We start from the raw sequence: 20,413 nt of genomic DNA on the forward strand, positions 1-20,413 counted from the left end.
AAACTCAGCAGCAACAAGCCAAAGATCAAGTAATGGAAAACAGCTACATCAACGGCTCACTAACAGGCATACAAATAAACAGCACATACAAGAAAAAAATCTTCAGCATCGCTAATCACCGGAGAAATGCAAGCCACAGGCAATTTCACCTTTCTCCCAAGAGATTGACTATCACGGAAAAGGCAAAAGGCCCTCCCAGTAAGTCTGTAGAGAAAGGGGAATCCTTGTACTACCCTGGTGATGAAAATCTACAGTAACATAGCCATTATAAAAAAAAAATCAGTACAGAAGGTCCTCCAAAACTTAAAAATAAAATTACTGTATGACTACAACAATCTTACTATCAGAAATCCTGCCACTATGTCAATGACATGTATACTCTCATGTTCAATACCTTACTATTCACAATAGTCAAGGAGTGCGTATAGTCTATCAAATGATGCATGGATAAAGAAAACATGTTACACATAGACCCTGGAAAGCTATTCAGACATAAACAGAATGAGAGCCTTCCATTTACAACCACTTGGTTGCAGCTACAGATCATTAGTGTAAGCGAAAGAAGTCAGACACAGAAAGTAAGCAGCATCTAATCTCATCCATGTGGAATGTAAGAAAACCTTATCAAAGAAGTTGAGGGTGGAATAGGAGTTAGTAGAGACTGGCTAGTACAGGGGGGGTGGCAGGATAGAGAAGCTGATTAATAGATACTAAATTAAAATGGAATATGGAGCAAGAAGATATGCTGTTACTGCATAGCAAAATGGCTATACTGATAATGTACCATATAGTTCAAAAAGCTCAAAAGTATATTCAATGTGTTCATCATAAAAAATGAAAAATGTGTATGGGAACATGTTTTAAGATGTTTTGAGTATTACAGAATGTGATCATATATTGAAATATCACATGGTACCACATATATTATACACATAGCATGTTTTGATATATTGGTTAAAATTTTAAATAATTAAATTTCATACTCACCTTCAGTTTGCTTTCCAGAAGTTCAACACTAGTAATCAGATAGGAAGCCTCAGATTCATTTAGTCCATGAACTACAGCCTCTTTGCCAAGTGTGGCATATAAAGTCACGACTACATAATAAAAAGTAAACATGAAAATTGTACACTTAACACCTTTGAGGCTGATATGTTATTTAAGCCAGGCCTTAGGGACAGCAACACCACAGACACAAAAGTACTTTATGATGTGATTTGATTTCATAGTCTCCAGGTACCTCAAACTTAGTCATACAAATTCCCAGGAATCAAATTGAGATATTTAAAGTCAACAGGCCCTGGGAGAAGTCAGGTCAGAGGTCAGCCCAGCAATGACTTCCCTTTCACTGCTCATTGCCCAAAAGAATGGATAAGCCAATTTTAGAAAATTTTCAAGATCTCAAGTCAGAAGGTCACCCACAAACAATGCCCTTACTCCTTCCAAAAAGCTTTCCCAGTGGGTTCAATTTCTAATCCCATTGGTGATCTCCATACTTTGGGTGAGGCTGGTAGATCTGTTCCAGAGGACTCACCAGACTATAGAAGAAACTAACAGCAAAATCAGTTAAAACTGAGTAACATCCGCTGAACTTAGAACAGACAGGGAGATTCGGCTTTCAGCTAGTAACTAGAAATAGCCCGTACAGTCAGTAGCAGGCACCTTTCACTACTGTTTGTTGAAGGTGGGCGATCAGGACATATGAAAACATTTTTGTAGGATCTACCTTTGTCTGAAATGGAAGTTGATTCCTACACTTAACCTTCAGGACTCTATTTCCTGAGAGATCCAAATACTTAGGGTACAATAGGCATGTCTATGAACTCAATTTTTAAAACTTAGTCCCTGAGGTTGTAGAGGCTCAGTGGCTAAGAGACTTGCTGCTCTTGCAGCAAACAAAGGTTCAGTTCACAACATCCACAGCTTACACCCATAAGCAATTCCACTTCCAGGCCTTCGGGCATCAAGCACGCACACAGTGCAATTACATAAAATGTAGGCATATACTCATAGACACAAAAATTAAAACTAAAAATCTTGAAACAAATGTATTGCTTGTACAATGGCAAAAACAAATGCCTATCAACCAGAAACTGCTGTGGGAGAATGTTCCATTTACACGAAACATGACCCAGTTTTACTCCTTTTCTCTCTCTGATGCCAGTTCTAGCTGGCGAACGACTTTGTATGTAAAATGAAGGAAATCAAAGAAGAGGGTTAGGGTTCAAAGTGCAAAAATGAACTACATATTTGCAAACAATCACTTTTTGCTGTACAGTCTCTAGTTATCATTCATTTCTAATTTAAAAATGAAATTCTGAATTATACATAGTTAGGTCTCAGTTCCCAAACTAACTCTTAGAAGTTGATATCCTTAAGAGGAGCAATTAGTTTATTTTTAATTTATCTATTCTGTGTGTGTACTAAGTGTGTATGCGTGTGTGCATGTGTGTGTATGGGTACATATTTGCCCGTGGTATGTTTGTGTGTGGAAATCCAAGGACAATGTTGGGTGTTGGTCTTCACTTCCCACTCTGAGACAGGGTCTCTCATTGCTATTGTTCTGCTGTGCATACAGGCTAGTGGGCCCATGAGCTTCGAAGGGTTCTCATGTCTCCGCTTTTCATCTTACCTTAGGAAAGCTAAGAGTGCAGACTTATGCTACCACAGTCAGCTTTATGTTGGTTTTAGGGATTTGAACTCGGATCCTCACACTTGCACAGCAAGTGTTTTATCTACCGAACCATCTTCTTAGCCCCTAGTCATGTTTTTCTGGACACAATCACACAGAAAATTAGCTAAGGACCACTTCTTTGTTTCAAGTGTGTGTGCGTGTGTGTTGTGTAATTGTTCTTTTTTCAGTTCTGAGGAACAAATCCAGGATCTCAAGTATGCTATAAAAATGCTTTACCAATGAGTTATATTATCAGCCCACTTTGAACACAGAAGCATCTCAGAACAGACATCCCATGTAAGCAATGCTCCTCCTGCCCCCATCAAAAGCACAAGGCACTCACGGGGAAAGTTGTACTTGAAGCAGGTCTGTGCTGCAATCATCCACTCGGCCCTGGTCTCACAGAAAATGGCAATGGTGTTCTTGGGCTTCAGACCCAGTGCAGTGAGTCCACTTCCAAAGTTATTCACTCTGCGGTTCACTTCCAGATAGTTTATCCATTTATAATTCCCGAGAATTAACTGTTAAAAGTAAGACATTTTCCGCTATCAGAGTATTTATTCAAGCAAGCAATCGCAATACTATTCAAAACATGGAACTTTGAAAAATCCCATTATGTTAATACTCACAAACTATAAGGCCTCTGAGAGTTCATTACCAAGGCCTGTGCTACAGGGCCAGCATTCTTAAAGTGCACTTGGTTTATGACAAGAATCCTAAAAGGCCTGTACCCATCATTAAAACAAATAAAGAAAACACAAATGCTTTACCTTCTTAAAAACCTTTCCATTGGGCTGCATTTCGTTTTCTTCACTAAGGATTTCCCTGGTCCCAAGGCTGTCCTTCTTTCCAAACTTGGCTACGGCATGGTCAAATAATTTATCCAGAGTATCTGCTCCAGGGATGTCTATGACAGCTAGTGAGTCGAAGTGCGTGACAGAGCGATATGGACTTCCAGGTTTGTCTGAAGTGGGCTTAGCTTTTATTCTCTTTGCCATAGCGTTTTTCTTCTTGGCATTGGTAAGAAAATACCATGGAATAAATATAAGGGCACTGTATATTGTTATTAACAAGTGGACAGGCAGCAATATAATGGTGAGCACATTTAGCTTAAGTTTCATAGTGGAAAGGCTTCTAATATGGCGCCTATTTGTTGTTATTCTTTGGCTTCTGAAAGCCTTAGGTTTCTGGAGAAGGCAATAATGGAAGCAGTAGCAAGAGTAGCAGTATAGCCAAGGTAGTTCAATTTTAGTGATACAGATAAAAGTTAGTAATCTTTGGAAGCCGACAATAAAGTACACCTGTAGGTAAAGACAACGAACCAGGCAGAGAATAGAAAAAAAAACAAAAGAATATTAGCAAGTTGGTAGCACAATTAATTTAAATATTCAGACCTTTATTAGTTTATATAACTGATTTGATATGGAAATATGAAGCAACTGGCATGAAATGCTGGCATTTTCAAGTTTTGTCATTATTGACATAAACATTTTTTTAAGTGCAAGAACTTCTGAATTTCATTTTTTTCTGTGTTGAGTCATAAGAGTACTCTATATTCTTCTCTAAATCAGGCAAGCAATACTACGTTCATGTTCTCATCTGTGCATGAGGTTGTGAAGAAGACCCAAGAGATATTGTCCTTTCTTCTTTATTAAGGTAAATTTCTGAGAGATAATGCTGATCACCATCTTCCCCAAATGGGAAGAATACAATTATAGAGTTCTTTCTTAGTGACTATACTGTGCTCAAAACTGTACCAACTGCCTGGGAGAAGCATAGGTCTGAAACAGTGTTAAGTCCTAGCCCTGTAAATTAACATACTCATATATGCAGTCAGCGTATAAGATAGATCTAGTATTGTTCAAATTGGGATGGGGTGTGGGAGCAGGGAGAGCAGCTAAACAGTATCTTTAAATAGCAACTCATGTGGCCTGCCCATCTACCGCGCTGGAATTATTCTAGGTGAAGGAGAGGTTTAGAACGTCCTATGATCTCAGAAGTCCCCGGAACCTCACTCCTAAGGCACTGATGTGATCCTCAACTAGACTACATTGCGCAGCACAACTGATGGAAGGAGAGTTCCGTGGAACACAAAATGGCCAAGAGTCCACAAGGGGTTGGTGATGGCTAGATGCAAGCTGAACCTCAGCATGGTGAAATGAACAAGAAACTTGATCACTGGGTTTCAGTATGTGCCTCTGCCACTCCCTGATTATGTAAACTTGAGCAATCTTTTGTGATCAGACTAAATCAATGGGTCTTACTTTTCTAAAAGAAATAAAGAAATTAATCCTTTGAAAACCCAGTGAACGCTACTCATCACAGATTCATGAAGATATATATATAAAATTTCATGGAATTCCTCAAAACACTTCAAGAACCCAAATAGAAGACAACCTTTACCTTACTATTTTGGGCCTAGGTGATTTATCTGGGATTTTCCAAGTTTCCATTCTGATTTACACTAAACCTAGAAATTGCTTTTTTGGTTTCCCTGGCATGTTTGTCTAGTCACTCACCTCAAGTAAGCTTTCAAGCATCTGCAGAGCCCAGCCTTCAAACACCCAAGATCACTCTTCCATCAGAGATTTTTTTACCTGCCTAAGTCTAAAATAATCTTCCCTTCATCTACTTTCCTACATCACTAAAAATGCCTACCCTCCCCACTGCTACTTTATTACATCATCACATCCACACATCTGGGCGGCTAACTTTAAAGCACAGACCAACATCTTTTTTTGAGACAGGGTCTCACTGTGTATTCCTGGCTAGCCCAGAACTCACTACATAGATCAGGCTAGCTTTAAAATCACAGAAATCCATCTGCCTCCGTCTCCCAAGTGCAGAGACTACAGGTATGTGCCACCAGACTGGCTCCAACATTTCTTTCTTGTAACAAAGGTATTTTGTTACTCCTTGATAAAGTTGTAAAAGACAGTCAGTCCGAGACAAGCTACCCACATGCATAATTTTTAAAAAATAAGTTCTTAATAGCTGTATAAAAAAGTACAAAAGAGAAGCAGCTTGAAAAAAATATTTGAGTATATACATTTTCAGGGACAATAATTGAAGACAAGAAGCATGTCTTCAAATTTATACAATGTCCGTAAGGGACAGTTCCACCCCATTCTCAAATAAGGAATTATCAAACTTAGGGTACCAAATACAAAGAAATAGAAAATGAACTCAGACACTTATATATTTGACTATAAATACATTGTATTTTTTAAATCATTTATAATAGCAATAACTATAATATATATATTATATTATAATGTTTTATACATGCTGGCTTTACGTCTTGGTAGAAGGGAAATACCTTCTACAATAATCTTCAGTGTTTAGCACAAAAAAGAATAACTGCTCTTGTTCTAGGGGAAATGAACTGTTATCTACAAATCTGGCATCTCAGACAATGAGCACGCTGGACTGAGCGAGAAGTCATGTCTGGCCTCAGTGTCTACTATCAAGTGTGGCTTTGAACAGGTAAAAGCTTGAAAAGATCTGCGGCAGCCGCTTCATCTGAATTATCAACGTCGTAGTTTTCTTGAGGGGAACGCTTTGTCTTCCTTACGTAAATCCCCGAGTAATCAGAACTGGCCTCTGCCGTACTCTCAGGACTCACTTGGGTTGCTTAACTGACTCAGCTAAATCACATGCTAACCTGCACCTGGGCCCAGGCGGCTTAATTCGCAGGAACACACTATTGTGCTGAATGCTTCACTTGAAGATACACAGAAACACCTGCGTTAGGCTTCTCAATTTGCTGCCTTGTCTTCAGATCTCCATTTACTCCTCTACATTTTTATTCTCAGTTGCTGTCCTGAATCATTAGCAATGAACTCACTTCCATGTATCTATGGCATAAGCTCAGCTCTCTTCTAGACTGGAAGAAATGCCAGTGTTCCCATCCCTTTATCGGGACATCACGCCTGTCTACAAGTCAATCTGCTGCTCTAGTAATCATTCCCATTGGCATTCTTCTAACAGCCTAGCATTTATTTCACCTTGAAAACAATCCTTTTTTAAAAATACCTAACTCTCAGCTATACCCCATTTCTTCTCTTTAGAAATCTTTAAAAAAAGAAAAGAAAAAAAAAGCCGGCAGTGGTGGTGTACGCCTTTAATCCCAGTATTTGGGAGGCAGAGGCAGGTGGATCTCAGTGAATTCGAGGCCAGCCTGGTCTACACAGCAAGTTCCAGGACAGCCTGGGCTACACAGCGAAACCCTGTCTCGAAAAACCAAAAAGGAAAAAAAAAAGGGAGGAGAGAGAGAGAGAGAGAGAGAGAGAGAGAGAGAGAGAGAGAGGGGAAGGGAGGGAGGGAGGGAGAGAGGGAGGGAGGAAGAAAGGAAGGATGAATGAAAGAAGGAAATTCTAAAAAAGAGCTGTCTGTGTACTCCATCACCCCGTGTCCACGTCTGTTTTCTCTGGTACCCACTATACTCGGGTCTTTGCTCTCTCTGACCAGTGTCGCCAATAACCTCCACACCATTTGACCCAGAGGACAGTTAAAGCCCCACAGTCATCTTCCTTCACGGCCACCCTTTAACACAGCAGTTTCCTTTCTTGCCTAAAATCTCTTCCATTCACTCCCCAAGACAGCAGATTTCACTTTCTTCCCATTTGCTGGCATTGCCAAGCCTTCCTTACTTCTCCCTTGCTTCCCTGATCCCTCGATAGTACAGTGGTCAATCCTAATTGCTTTTCTAGCTACGCTCATACCTGTGCTGATCTCATTTCCTCTCACAGAGTGAAATATCACATATGGTAATGATTCCCAAATAAGCCCGGAAGTCCCCTGAAATTTCCAATTTGAATAATCAACAGTGTCCTCAATGGTAAAAGTCATTTAAGTGCCCAAATTTCAGCAGGCTCAAAGCAGAGTCACTGTTCTCTCTACAGCTGCGTCTTAGCCAGCCTTGCCTCTTTTAGTGTATTCCCTGTGTGTTTCTGAGTTCGCCCCCTACTGCGCCCTCCCCTGGCACACTGCTCCAGTCCCAGGTGTTCATTACTGTTTGGGCTATACTATGATGTGACTCAGGGCTTGCCTGTATTATTCTTTCTGCCTGAATTATTTTCCTAAGATACCCACGTACGTTGTTTTTTTTTCTCCTACTTTCTATATTTAATCAAGTAATATTACCTTCCCAGTTAGACCTTCCCTAGTCACCCCATTTAGACACTCCCTTTCTCACTTGATGTTTCTCCTCACCACCTTCCACTAATAAACCACTGGGTCCTATTTTTCATGCTTACTGTCTACGTCTCCATTAGAATAGAAACTTCATGAAGAGGCAGTTTGCTGCTGAAACCTCGTCAACCACAAGAGCTGTTCAAAAAATGTATTGAATAAAAACATACACGGAAGTGGTGTGGATTAGAAACTGAAATTACAAACAAAATAACCTGAGTATACTTAACTTCAGCTAAACGTTAAGACAATATTGTGTCAAAGTTCTGGAAAACACAATGCTCTTAAAATCTTTGGTAACTAAAATGAACGTGGAAAAGTTATTGATTGTTTAATGAAAACATAAAACTGGAAAGACTCTCCAGCACAGAGCGCAAAGACCGCTGTCATAAGAGCAGGAAGGTATGCTGCCATTTCCTGTATGAAGACCACACTGCACCCCCGTGTTAATAGGGTCCAAACTGAGTTGTGTGTCCTTGAAGCCAGGTGATGGACTTCTGTTTCAGAATAGGATCCACCCATGGGAAGAGTTAATTGTGGCTTCAGACCTCTGCTAGTCCAGGTGGGGAGCATTTTCATACATATTTACTGTGGGAAAGTCTTAGACAGACATGGTCATTGGATTAGTCAGGGAAATTTAAGGTGGTATCTTTACAGCTAGAGGAAACTCAGGGATGGTACAGTTAGCCAAAGTTAGCACAGCTGAGGAGAGTAGACTCAAGTTATTCACTTGCAAGTCCATGTCTCTACCATCTGCTCAGACTGGAACTCGAAGTAGGTGAGAGTGGCAGGCCTCATACAAGAAGAAATAACGGCAACGATTTGAGAGCACTGATTTGCCCTTCCTCCAAAAGCACCGGGCAAGGCCAAAGCCCTTCAGATGTCTAGAAAATCCTAAAAGGTGTAGTGAAGAATCAGATACAACGGCTTTACTTTTGTTCTGAAGTCAGATTTGGTAAGTATTTCATTCCAGTTACTTCAAACACCCCGAGACAGGTTAAACACAAAAAGCATTAGCGATACATCCAGCTCTAGGGCCCAAAGTAAACATTACATACTGTGTAAAGTCTGAATTTAAAAGAAATTTCTCCACCAGAAGCGTGTGATGCAATACCAGTTTAAGATGATTAATGCCAAGATCCTTTTTACTAAAGTTTTAGAAATGAACAAAACGAAGCAAAGATCAATGCATCTGCCACCACCATAACAAACCAGCACCGTATATTGTTCACGCTAAGACAGTGGTTCTCAACCTGGGAGTTGCGACCCCATAGCAGTGGCAGACCAGATATTTACATTACAATTCATCAACAATAGCAATATTACAGTTATGAAGCAGCAACGAAAAGAATTCTGTTTTGAGGTCACCACAACATGAGGGGCTGTATTAAAGGGTCGCAACACTAGGAAGGTTGAGGAACACTGCACCAAGATTTTATGAAAATGCTTAGTAAATCAATTTGAAAATCAACAATCAACTATACAAATATTATTTTAGTCAAATTTTCAAGTCACATACTATTTATGAATAAATTAAACATCAACTAAAGATAATTTGCCCACAGTCCTAGCTACCAAACATTAAATCATAAAATTTCAACAGATTAAACAGATAAGAATACCTGCTATACTTTAAAAGATCATATTTCTAAATAGATGTTGCATCATCAAGGATTTTATAAAAGGGTGGCGTGCTTTGTAAAAAATTATTTCACATACTCTTATAGCTATTCTGAATTTGAAACATGAGAATGGTCACATACAAAATGGATGCCTACACTTGGTAAACAAGATCAACCTTTAAGAGATACATTACAGCTTAACTTTAAAACATACAAAATGCTAACATTTTAAGACAATAAATGAGCTGCGATTAGCTAACACCAAATCTTTCCATAGAATATATAGATCAGGCTCCCCTGGTCAGACTCAAATACAAATTATAAGACTAAAACAACGGTCATTTTAATCAATACCAAATAATTCATATAATCAAACTTAAAACTCGGCAAAATTAAAAACTTGGAGAATGTACAAGCGTGTGTGTATGTGTGTGTGCGCTTGCACATGTATATCTGTGCGCATTCACAAGCACACACATGCTCACACACATTCCCCTCCACCAACATGTACATTTAACTAGTTATCGTTTTGCTTTAAAGCATTTCATGAGTACAACTGCTCATTGAGTGTGTCTCTCTTAAGATTAGCCAAACCTGTCTATTTCATCACCTGGAGAAGCTTTAACTCCTGAAGTCGCCATCCTGCCAGTCTCTTCCCAGCTTTTCCCAGCAAAGCAAGCACCCCAGCAGCCATGGTGAAGACACTCGTTCATGCTCTAGAAAAAGCTCCCTCCCTCCCATAATGCCTTAAGAGGATCCCCAGCATGCATCAGATGGCTTATCTAGGTCACAGTTTAGTATAATTGGGATCCTATCTCTGTATGTTGAAATATGGAGATTTAGGAGCCAATGTTACTGCCTACACACTTCACATCTATACTGCATAAAACCAGATGTCTAGTATTCATTCTAAGTGATAAGAGACACAATTGATTTTTAAATATGTATTCTTACAGTTAGTAATTGTATATAATTTAATCCAAAGTTTTAAGGAACTTGGAAAAAAAATCTATTAGCAGGTGGCACCACCTACTGGCACAGCATGATATTACAATCCAAGTTCATTAAACACCGTGAAAAGAGAAAAGCTTCCAGGGAGTTAAGTATTTGGAAAGAACTATGAAAGGTTTGAGGCTCTAAAAGCGAAGCAGGCAGCACAAAGACGATGTCAAGGTCCTAGAAAGGCAGCACAGGAGTAACTTCTACAGGCTCCTGTGCACGAAGCCTTGTTGCCCAAATAATGACCTGCTGGGTAGACTTTCTTTCTGTCCATAGACCTTTGGTTCACCAGGAGTGCTTCCTCGGTTGGAACATATTAGTTTTAATTTTAACGTATGTTAACCAAAATAGCACAGCTACAGAACCGACCTTTAAAGGCATTACAGTGACTATGTTTTTATTAAATAAGAACTGCACAGTCCGTCTGTAAGCTATGCATCTATCTCCTGTTACCTTACCTATTATAAGGAAGTTTCACAACTGAAGGATAGTTGTCAACAATTGAATTAGGTTAAAAGAATCCCTGTAACCAGTAACATTTTCCACAGGAATGCCTTTGTGTTACAGGCAGAATTTTGCAACTAAGTATTTAACACACACACACACCACCTGCCCTACTTGATAGAGGTGGAGGGTGGAGGCAGTTTAATAGGCTGGTTCTTAGCCAATGGTGCTTCCTAGTACTTTATACTGCTAAAAATTATGCAATGAAGTCTTAAACCATTTCTTATAAAGAGGCCAAGTAAGTCTCTTCAGTCTAGCTGCCTAACCATCCTGATGTATATTTCTATCACACTGTTCTTGTTTTTTTTTTTTTTTTGGTTTTTCGAGACAGAACACTTCAATCTTTAGTGTTACATAGATATTATTAATAAAACTAAAGAAAAAAACAGAATTTACTGGGCAGTGGTGGTACACGCCTTTGATCACAGTGAGAAGCAGAGGTAGGCAGATCTCTGTGAGTTCAAAGCTAATCTGGACTACAGAGTGAGTTCCAGGACTACACAGAGAAACCCTGTCTAAAAAAGAAGGGGGGGGGGGGGGCTAGAGATGGCTCAGTGGTTAAGAGCACTGACTGCTCTTCCAGAGGTCCTGAGTTCAGTTCCCACAACCACAAGGTGACTCACAATAATTTGTACTGAGATCTGGCGCCCCCTTCTGGCCTGCAGGCATACAGGCAGGCAGGACATGGTATTCATAATAAAGAAAGAGATCTTTTAAAAAGCACAAAAACTCCAATACTAATAAACCTGTTAGAATGTCATGGCCAATCAGTGAGAGTAAAGGGGAAAGGGGCACATAGGAGAAATTCTCCAATGCCACATTTACCTTAACAATTCACCAAGAGGGGCTTCTGACGTTCAAAAAATAATAAATTCTTCATTGAACAACAAAATCATACAAAGTCAAATATTAAAAAAAATCATGGAGAAGTATTCTTAATGTTAGCGTCTCCATGCTAAGGTCAGGAATATATTCCACTCTGCTCTTTCTTCTTACATTCATATTGCTTATGTGGCCCATGTTTCACCGAGGCAAGGGAAGCAAAGGCAATAAGGAAATTAGTTTTGTTTTGAAATCTATTCTGAGATAGCTGGAGCAAAGTTATGACAATTGATGGAGAGCCTCCAAAGCGCCACAGGGCACGATCTGAAAGCTCCTGAACATAGCTGCCAATTGCTAGAGCGTGTTTTCTGCCGGAGCCTAGATGGACTCCACTTGGGTTGGCCAAGGCCAGCTGCTGTAAGTGTGTACCTGTGCATGTCGGTGTACATGCAAGAACAAGGTAGTGCCAAAGGTTTGATACACTGCTCCCAATGGCAGCAACCTATTTTCCAAAGGGAAAGCTGAACAGACTGATCAGCCTCCTAGTTTTTCAATTATGCAGTAGCACAGAGCCTGAGGGACCTGAATTCCCAGATAGCTAATTCTGGCCTCATCCGTGGTCATGTTTAAGATTCTCCTAATGTGAACCAACGAGAGGCCATCAATTTAGGCATGTAAGAGCATTAAGTCTTTTGAATTTCTCATGCTTGGAAAGTAGTCATTAGCACGGAAGAGCTACTCTTATCTTCTGTTTCAAAGTCGTAACTTAGTACACTGAAATCAATGCGTAGAAGACCAGAAATACGAGAGAGGCAGCGTCAGAGTCGCTGAGCTGTCAGGTTTGAAACAAATGAGCCTGTCACTTCTCATCTGTAAAATTAGAAAGTTAGATTCACATTTCAACACATCAAAGACAGGCTTGGTTTTTAAGGATAAGCATAACCACACAGAGCTATTTTGTTGTGAGGTATGGGTGTTAAAAATGCCCCTAGCATTTACAGTCCCTGTCGTTTTATACAATAAAGTGCATGCTTACCTCTCCCAATTGAGACCAGCATAGCCTTTACATTGAAAATAGCTAGCCTTAAAAAGAGAATGCAAGCCTACTGCTCCTTTTAGCCATGCTCCAGAATGGCCTAGTAAAAACCTCTCCACTAGCTGGCACTGGCCTACAAATCCCATTTGGAAACCACTGATCTGGGTGATTTTCCAGTTCTAAGTCTCAGACATGATGACTTCAAGGGCTCTGTTGCATTTGTTTGGCTCTCCACATCACAGTCCGGAAATAAGCACCTCAGTGAAGGGCAATGCTGCTAGTTAAGTTTGTGCGCATCAGCTCAGTAACGTCAGCTTGAGAAAGAGCCACTAAGGTACAATAATAAGCTTCCATCTCTGAGATGAGCGTTCACTGCTACGGTGCATCAGTGGCTGTGTGCTTGCTATTCAGCCCCGTTTACAGACAAGGAAGCTCTTCGGCCTGCCAAAAGATAGCCTGGACACCTTGGTACTCAGAACTGAAACTCTGGACCTCCATATTGGGGCATGCATGACTCAAAGAAAGGATTTAACTAGTCCTCTCCTTTTACAACTGAATTACATGTGGTTGAAATTCTAGACGTTACATAAAGTAAACACGTTTTCCCGTTTTACTTTCCCAAATATTGCCTTTTTAACATTATAGATATTGGTAAGATTGCTCCCTTAATAGCCTCAAAACATGGATACAATTATACATTTTAAGTCCTGAAGGACACATACTTACAGATGTCTTCTTTCCCTTTTAAGAAGAACAGGTATCTCTCCCGCGATTTGATTCTGCAGTGAGAGACAAGAGTTATGAGTACTGTGACATGGGACATGAATCCTCGCCAAAGAAACCCAGGTGACAGCTCACATCTCTGAGCACCTTAGCTCAGGAAAAGCCAGACACCAGACGCAAATATACGGAACTACTAAGATGAGTGCCGGACGTGAAGTAGTAACATTAGGAGTTCAGGTGAGCTAAGCGAGTGGGGCTCACTCAAAGGGGCAGCAGCCTCTTGTCCTTTTCTAAAGGTCTCAGCTGCTGGTCCCACTTTCCCAACAACTAAAGCGGCGACACCTAGCACCAAATAGGAAAATGAAGGATGTAATGGCTGCCCACCAGAGAAAAGAAATCAAATTACATGTTCTAACCTAGCCAGAATTCCCTATACAACAGAACTAATCTTCAACCCTTCCCGGCTCCCTCCACAATATAGCACCCTCCTCCCAGTCTCATTCTAGCCAAATAAACTTAGAGCTCATGTAATATAGAAAACCTATGCAGAATATCATAAGCACATTCGACTTAGGGATAATTTTGCTAAAATTATAAAGCAAACCTTACTCAGAATTCTCTTCATCATGAATATACAAGTGTTTTTTTTTCTTTTTTCTTTTTTTTATTTTTTTTTTATTTTTTTATGTATTTTTTTTATTGATAAAAGGAGAATAAAGAAAAGAAAGAAAAAAAAAACAAATTTCCACCTCCTCCCAGCCTCCCATTTCCCTCCCCCTCCTCCCATTCTTCTCCCCCTCCTCCCACCCCTCTCCCCTTCCCCCCACTTTTCTCCCCCTCCCTCTCCAGTCCAAAGAGCAGTCAGGGTTCCCTGCCCTGTGGTAAGTCCTAGGTCCTCCCCCCTCCGTCCATATCTAGGAAGGTGAACATCCAAACTGGCTAGGCTCCCACCAAGCCAGCACATTGCGTTGGATCAAAACCGCGTGCCATTTTAACATAAGGTGTTGGGAGCCATGCGGCCTAGTTGCAGACTATATGCGTGCTTTTCCAAGGGGGCTCCAGATGAGGCAAAAGCCCACAGGGACAGACTCACTTGGCAAGAACCAGTGGACTTTGGGGACAGTGCAGAATACTGTTGGGACTGTGCGGCCTGCATGCTCTTCTTATAATGATTGATGATTTTCTTGGCAGTTTTAGTGACATTTTGTCAATCACGCATGAGACAGATGTGATCATTCCTGGAAACCCCAGTTTTTCTCGAATATCTTCCCCTAAAACTCTCTGGGAGCTGACGTTTCTCGAGTTTCTTGTCTGGGGATGTCGGCTGTCACTGCAGACCCCAGGAGCTGTTCTAATTCAATGCTGGCAGACCCTATTTCTGTAACTGTTTTTGAACGGGTTTGCTACTCTTGAAAATGTGTGCCTAGCCCTAACTTTATCACCTTTTAGTTTTGAAAAGAAAAAAAAGATGCAAGAGAAGCCTGGCATAATATTTGGCCAAGCTAGCAAAATGATAAGTGTTGTTTTTGGTTTAAAGCTGTTTTGATGTAAAAAAAAAATGGGGGAAAACATATTTGGTTTTGCTGGAGGTTAAGACTGAAGGATGGGAAAACTTGTTTGCTAGTATGGAAAAGCATGCTTGCTTTTGACATATAAATAAAGACGGCTGAAGCTATTTTGGGGCCAGCCATTTCCGTGAAACTCATCTGGTGGTCAGACAATTCATTTCTTCATGCCAACACCCCTTCCCCATCTAAGGACCTGAACCCAGGCTGCAGCAGGACCACAACAATAAGAAAGCTGAAATGTCTTAGCTTAGCAAAATTTTCCCACACTGAAAGAATATAATATGGTTTGCTTCTACAGAATAAATCTGGTGGGGTAGAAAACTACAGCGTTGAAGATGGACAATTATGGAAGACACAGAACTGAGAAATTCTAATTCACCAAACACAAGGGTGAAAAACCAACATCCATAGAGCTAATGAGAGAGTTAACAAATGAATTTTTCCAAAGGAGATCCCAAAGTGTTACAAATACATGGAAATGTTCTTAACCTTTAGATAACCTCATATTTGGGAACAGACTTCAGAAACAAACCATCCCAGTGTTTGGTTTGGGGCCTCTCTGGAAGTAAATGAGTCTATTAAGCAATCATTTTAAAACATTCTTTTAAAAGTCAAGTAAATACTAAACTTGTGATAGCATCTGTTGAAATGGTTCCAGGTATGAGTTGCTCTCCTGTAATTAATGTCTCAGGCATCAATGTTAAGTTGAAAATAGGATGTTTCAGAGTTGAATGGAAAAACAGCAAGGAAATCAGCACATTGTATTCAAACCTCAAAGTAAACTCGAGCGAGACCAATTCAAAACAATTTCCTAAGCAATAATGGTGTTTTATCTTATCAGGGAAATAGATAATCCTCTATTTGTCTTGGAACACAGCTTAAAACTTTAAAATATTGATCTCCAAACCAATTATGGTTCTATTATACACGCATGTTTGAGTTTTACATATGTGCACTATTTATGCCAAATATTAAAACTAGCAGTTTGAATATTTGTATGCTTTTGTATTTCCAGGAAAATTTAGTATCTTCCAAATTTTCCATAAAATAAATGTATAATTGGGAGCTGGAGAGACAGTCCAGTGGTGACTAAAAGCTCTTATTGCTTTTGCAGAGGCCCCGAGTTCAGTTCCCAGCACCCACACTGGGCAGTTTACAACTGCCCCTGACTCCAGTTGCAGGGGATCTAATAATGCCCTCTTCTGGACTCCACGGGCCCTGCTCATACCCACCAACTGATGAATGCCAGCACCAACAGGAAAAATTGGGAAGTTGAAATTGGAATTCAGGATCTCAAAAGTATCCACTCAAATATGTATTGATAAAATAGAATGTGAACATTGATATTTATTATAAATATAAAAACAAAAGCCAGGCATGGTGGCATACACCTTAGGGAAGCTGAGATGGGTGGGTCTCTGTGAGTTCAAGAGAAGCCTTGTCTACATGGTAAGTTCCAGGTCAGCCAGGGCTCCATAGTGAGACCCTGCCTCAAACAAACAGAAGAATAAAAATAAAAATCAGACTCCAGAGAACCCCAGTTGACACGCCCCTAACTAATCACAGCTACCTTCACTAGTTACAGGAACTAGCAACATCCCACAAGTCCTGGCCTGATACATAATTTCATTCCCACAGTGTTCTGAGAAAGGAAAAACAGTAACTTACAGTTAGTTGCACAACTTAAACCAAATGAAGAAGTTTAGCAGGAGAGCAGTGAGACTTATCATCATGTGTCCCCTGGTATGACGCATCGTCAAGAGCACAGTGTTCCCAAGGCAATGCTGCCCAAATTTAATAACTTCAAGATGTCATGGATAAAACATCAGAGAAGTCCAAACTAAGGACATTCCATGAGGAAACTCAAGAATCTCATCTACAAACCATCAGCGCTGGGAAACTGGGGATATAGCTCAGTGATGCAGCACTTGGCCTCCAAGCGTGAGGAGCTAGGTCCTAGCATAGAGAATTTTTTAAAGGCATTATAGTACCAGGAGAATAAGAGGTAGAACAAGGTGACATGACCCCAGGCCGTAAACTAAAGTTGAAAAAGATTAGCAGAAACGCTACTTTGTGATTTGGTAGTGCATACCCACTCTAACAGTGTTGATGATTATACTACTGCATGTAGGGTGTTAAGATTAAGTGAAGCTGTGGGAAAGACCCACAGTGTTTTTATATATTTTTGTGAATGCCTAAAAAATATTCAGCAAATAAACAGGTTCTCAAAAAAAAAAAGCCTGCCACTTCATGTTCCCAGAAATAACCCATCAGTGTGCTGCTTTCCCATACCCTCGCTGACACAGCGCTGAGCTGTGCATGTACTAAAACAGTTTCAACTCTTCAGTTCTCGTTCATGTCCTCTGCCTAATTCCCTACTTCTACTTAGGTATTCATTGCTGATTGATCAAGAATCCTTTGCATATCATGGAAATAATTTTTTGTCTGAAATACTGTAAATGTTTTTCTCAGATAGCTTTTTTTTTCTTTTTTAAACTTTCATTCTTTCTTTCATACATTGCATCCCAACCAGTTTTCCCTCCCTCCACTCCTCCCAGTCTCTTCCTATACCTCCCGTCTCCCCTGGATCTACTACTCCTCCTTCGTTTCCCTTCAATAAAAGGGAGTAGGCTTTCCAGGGATATACACAAAAAAGGCCTTACAAAGATACAATAAGACTGGGCACAAACCCTCATATCAAGGCTGAATGAGGCAACCTAGTAGGAGGAAAAGGGTCCCAAGCTCAGGCAAGTGTCAGAGACCCACCCCCTCCACTGTTAGGAGTAGCACATGAACACCAAGCTGCACAACGATAAGGTATATGCAGAGGACCTAGCTCAGACCCATACAGGGCCCGTGTTTGTCGCTTCAGTCTCTATGAGCCCTGCTTAGTTGATTCTGTGGGCCATTTTCTCATGATGTCCTTGACCCCTCTGGCTCCTGCAATTCTTCCTCTCCCTACTGTTGGGGTTCCTCTGGCTCCACCTAGTGTTTGGCTGTGGGTCTCTGCATCTGCTGCCACCAGTTTTAGCTTTTCTTTTCAATTTGAATGCTTTCTGGTCAAAGGTGGTTCTTTTTGTTTTGTTTTGTTTTTTGTTGCTGTTTTTTAGTAGTAAGAGATCTCCTTTCTGATTTCCAGGTCATCTTCTCACTTCCCTGCAGGGTAGCAGCTTTAAATCCGTTAACAAATTCAAAAACAAAAAAGATTATAAAATTCTTCCCTGTATTCCTTAAATCAAGATTACCAAGTCAAATATCTTTCCAGGGGGTGGGGAGGGAAGGCAACAGGAATATGCGTGGGGAGTCTGCTGACATACAGTACAAACTGCCTTGAAGAACATCTGTATCTATAGTTCTATCAACAGTGCACAATAGCCTACAATAATATAGATTCCATACTTTGTTACTTTACTAAGCAAAAAAAATCTATGTACTATGCCCCAAAGAAACCATTTACTACCTGAAAAACTGTTAAAATCCCATTTTCAGAAGTGCCCTTGTTTTAGAAACTTTAGTTCATGTTTTTGTTTCTACCCAGACTTGTGCTCCAAAGCTACCTTTATTAAGAATACCTTCATGGCCACAAGTTTAAATGTCTGCTCCTCTCTGATCTCCTAAAATTCTTCTCCAATAGTCCTTAAGTTGAGTGTTTCTGCCCTGTGTTAAGATCTAAAGAGCAAGAGCCATGTCTTATCTCTGTATCCCACTGTCACGAAAAGAACATCGATTATTTCAGAGGACAAATAACAGAAACTAACTTCTGGTGTGAACCATTACTTTTTCCCTCACGGTTCACATCAACCTTCATTTGTTTGAAACCATTTTTCAGGTAGGATTTTTTTTTTTTTACATTCTATTCAAGATACATTTAGAAAACGTACTTAAGACTAAAGGTTACTGCTATATTTGAGAAAAATGAGAATTTATTTTAACTAAACAAAATTCTTAATGTTGTCTCACTATTTTTATTTTTCATGCTGAAAGTACATATGTATTGCATACCATGGCAATGTCAATATTTCTTTGCATTGTTAAATCTACAGTATTCTAATAAAATTTACACTTATCAACTTTGAAGTCATATTTCTATGCTAGAACCATATCTATGTTATGCAAACTCTACTGACAGTCTAATTTTAATGCCCAAAGAAATTCATCCCAGGTAAAATTTCTATTACTACCCATTATTTTATATGGCGTCTCCCCCAGCTAGTTAGTACACAGCTAGATATAGATTTGTCTAAGCTACAAAGGCAAGTTCCAGACTTCAACTGAGAAAGGAGGGTAAATTTCTTGTAGACAAATTTCACTCCTTACCAACAACGTTAAGGACTTCAGAGACAAAATAAGCAGTTTTGATTATTTACTTGTTTGTGTGTTTTGTTTTAGGTATATTCTTTCTATGTAGCCCAGGCTGGTCTCAGACTTGGCGATCCTAGTGCCCCAGCCTTCTGTGTGCTGGGATTACAGGCCACACAACACCTCAACGAAACATTAGACTTGGAGGGGCTGGAGAGCTGGCTCAGTGGTTAAAAGCACTGCCCACTCTCCCAGAGGTCCTGAGTTCAATTCCCAGTAACTATACGGTGTCTCATGGCCCTCTGTAATGAGATCTGGTGCCTCTTCTGGTGCAGGCATACATGCAGTCTGAATACTGTAAACTACATAATAAATAAATAAATAAATAAATAAATAAATAAATAAATAAATAAATAAATTATAAGACTGGAAGAAGTAAACTCAGTTTTAAAAGGGAACTCTTCTCCTAGATACATCAAGGAATATTATGCTACGGCACTATGCTAAGCGAGGCATAGTACTTGTGTATGGAATCAAAAATAGCCAAAGTCATAGAAGCAGAGGCTAGCACAGTAGTTACCAGGATCTGGGAGAGAAATAAAGTTGTAGTAGTCAAAGAACAAACACATAGTTTCAGTTATGCAAGATAATTCCTAGAGATCTATTCTGCAATATGGTGACTAGAGATAACAATACTGTCTTGCCGACTTGAAATCTTGCAGAGAAAACTTTTGTAGAGTATTACTCTTGTCAGCCAAATACAAATAATAAGATGAGAGGAAAGTTCAGCAGGTGCTGGATTGGTTTATTGTACAGACAGTGTGGCGATTTTATGGTATTCACTTATCTGTAAACTCGCCAAACTGGAAACATTAAATATATTCAACTTTTATATACCAATCATGCCCCAAACCCTTAAAAGATAGGATACTAATTGCTGTCTATTTGTAGAACAATTGTTTATATAGCTATA

At 39.9% G+C, this 20,413-nt stretch overlaps 1 protein-coding gene across 7 annotated transcripts in view; it reads right to left on the minus strand.

Annotated features, from left to right (window-relative positions):
- Positions 1–20,413, minus strand: part of Acsl4 (acyl-CoA synthetase long chain family member 4) — a 71,652-nt gene that overhangs the window by 25,719 nt on the left and 25,520 nt on the right. Inside the window, exons 2-5 of one of the 7 annotated variants that reach the window (XM_075958647.1) lie at positions 13,573–13,629; positions 3,445–3,975; positions 3,018–3,195; positions 988–1,097 (exon numbers count right to left, since the gene is read on the minus strand). In XM_075958647.1, coding sequence (XP_075814762.1) covers positions 988–1,097; positions 3,018–3,195; positions 3,445–3,795 — 639 coding nt within the window. In that variant the 5' untranslated portion in view covers positions 3,796–3,975; positions 13,573–13,629. Of the gene's footprint in view, positions 1–987; positions 1,098–3,017; positions 3,196–3,444; positions 3,976–8,925; positions 9,016–13,572; positions 13,630–20,413 lie in introns of those variants that run through there. The other 6 variants (XM_075958646.1, XM_075958649.1, XM_075958648.1 and 3 more) reach the window with 6 other exon arrangements.

Source organism: Microtus pennsylvanicus, chromosome X (assembly GCF_037038515.1).
Source record: "Microtus pennsylvanicus isolate mMicPen1 chromosome X, mMicPen1.hap1, whole genome shotgun sequence".
Lineage (NCBI taxonomy): Eukaryota > Metazoa > Chordata > Mammalia > Rodentia > Cricetidae > Microtus > Microtus pennsylvanicus.